We start from the raw sequence: 905 nt of genomic DNA on the forward strand, positions 1-905 counted from the left end.
GCAACCTGCCCGTCCCTCGGCGGCCCCGGCTCCGCGGGGCTTTACCGGGCGGGCACCCTCCTGGGCAGGGAACCCGCCGGCCCAACCGCCACTCGCTGGCAAAAGGAGCCAAAGTAGTTTCGGGCTGGCGGCCGGCGCGCGGGTCTCCACCCCCAGGGCCCCAAGCCCCAGGGCGAGAACGTGTGAACACGCGTCCCGGGTCTGGTCACGGGGGGGGGGGGGGGGGGGGGCGCCACGAGCTGGCTGAACGGGCCCGGGGCCCCCCACCCGCCCCAGAGAGGCGGCTGCTGCTGCTGCGGCTGCTGCAGACGAACAACAGAACACGGGAAACAACGAACTCGTCCTGGAGGGACAGGCGAGCCCCCTGCACCCGCCCCAGAGAGGCGGCTGCTGCTGCGGCTGCTGCAGACGAACAACAGAACACGGGAAACAACGAACTCGTCCTGGAGGGACAGGCGAGCCCCCTGCGGGGAAGGGGGGCGGCTGACGGGCACGCAACTTCCGTGGTCTGCCTTCCATCCTCTTCTGCGTTTGTCCCAAACCAGCCTCTGGCTATTCCGGACGGTAGACTGCCTCTGTACGTGGAGGCTCTCTGCCAGCTTTCCGTCGTGGATCGGCCTCTGCCTTCACCTCCTTCTCCAGGAATTGGTCCGGCCCTTTCCTAAGCACCTCTGAGCCACCGGCCAGCACCACATCTTGTGGGGCGGGGATGGGAGTCTAGCTGGGCATTGCGTGGGGAAGCATCGTCCGTCTCTCGGAAGCCCTCCCCCACAAAACCCCTCTGAGGAACGTGGGTCTTACTCCCATTTTGCAAAGGGGGGGGATGAGATTGCCCCAGCCCCCACCCCCCCCCACTGAACGGGGCGGAGCCATCTCGGATGCGGCTTCTCCAGCCTGCAAGCCCC

The 905-nt window shown here is 67.8% G+C and overlaps 1 protein-coding gene across 1 annotated transcript in view; it reads right to left on the reverse strand.

Moving 5' to 3' along the window:
• Positions 1–905, reverse strand: part of EPHB4 (EPH receptor B4) — a 41982-nt gene that overhangs the window by 32252 nt on the left and 8825 nt on the right. Inside the window, exon 2 of the mRNA XM_015420317.1 lies at positions 268–402. Coding sequence (XP_015275803.1) covers positions 268–402 — 135 coding nt within the window. The remainder of the gene's footprint in view (positions 1–267; positions 403–905) is intronic.

The sequence above is a fragment of the Gekko japonicus genome, unplaced genomic scaffold, assembly GCF_001447785.1.
Source record: "Gekko japonicus isolate JY-2015 unplaced genomic scaffold, Gekko_japonicus_V1.1 scaffold336, whole genome shotgun sequence".
NCBI lineage: Eukaryota > Metazoa > Chordata > Lepidosauria > Squamata > Gekkonidae > Gekko > Gekko japonicus.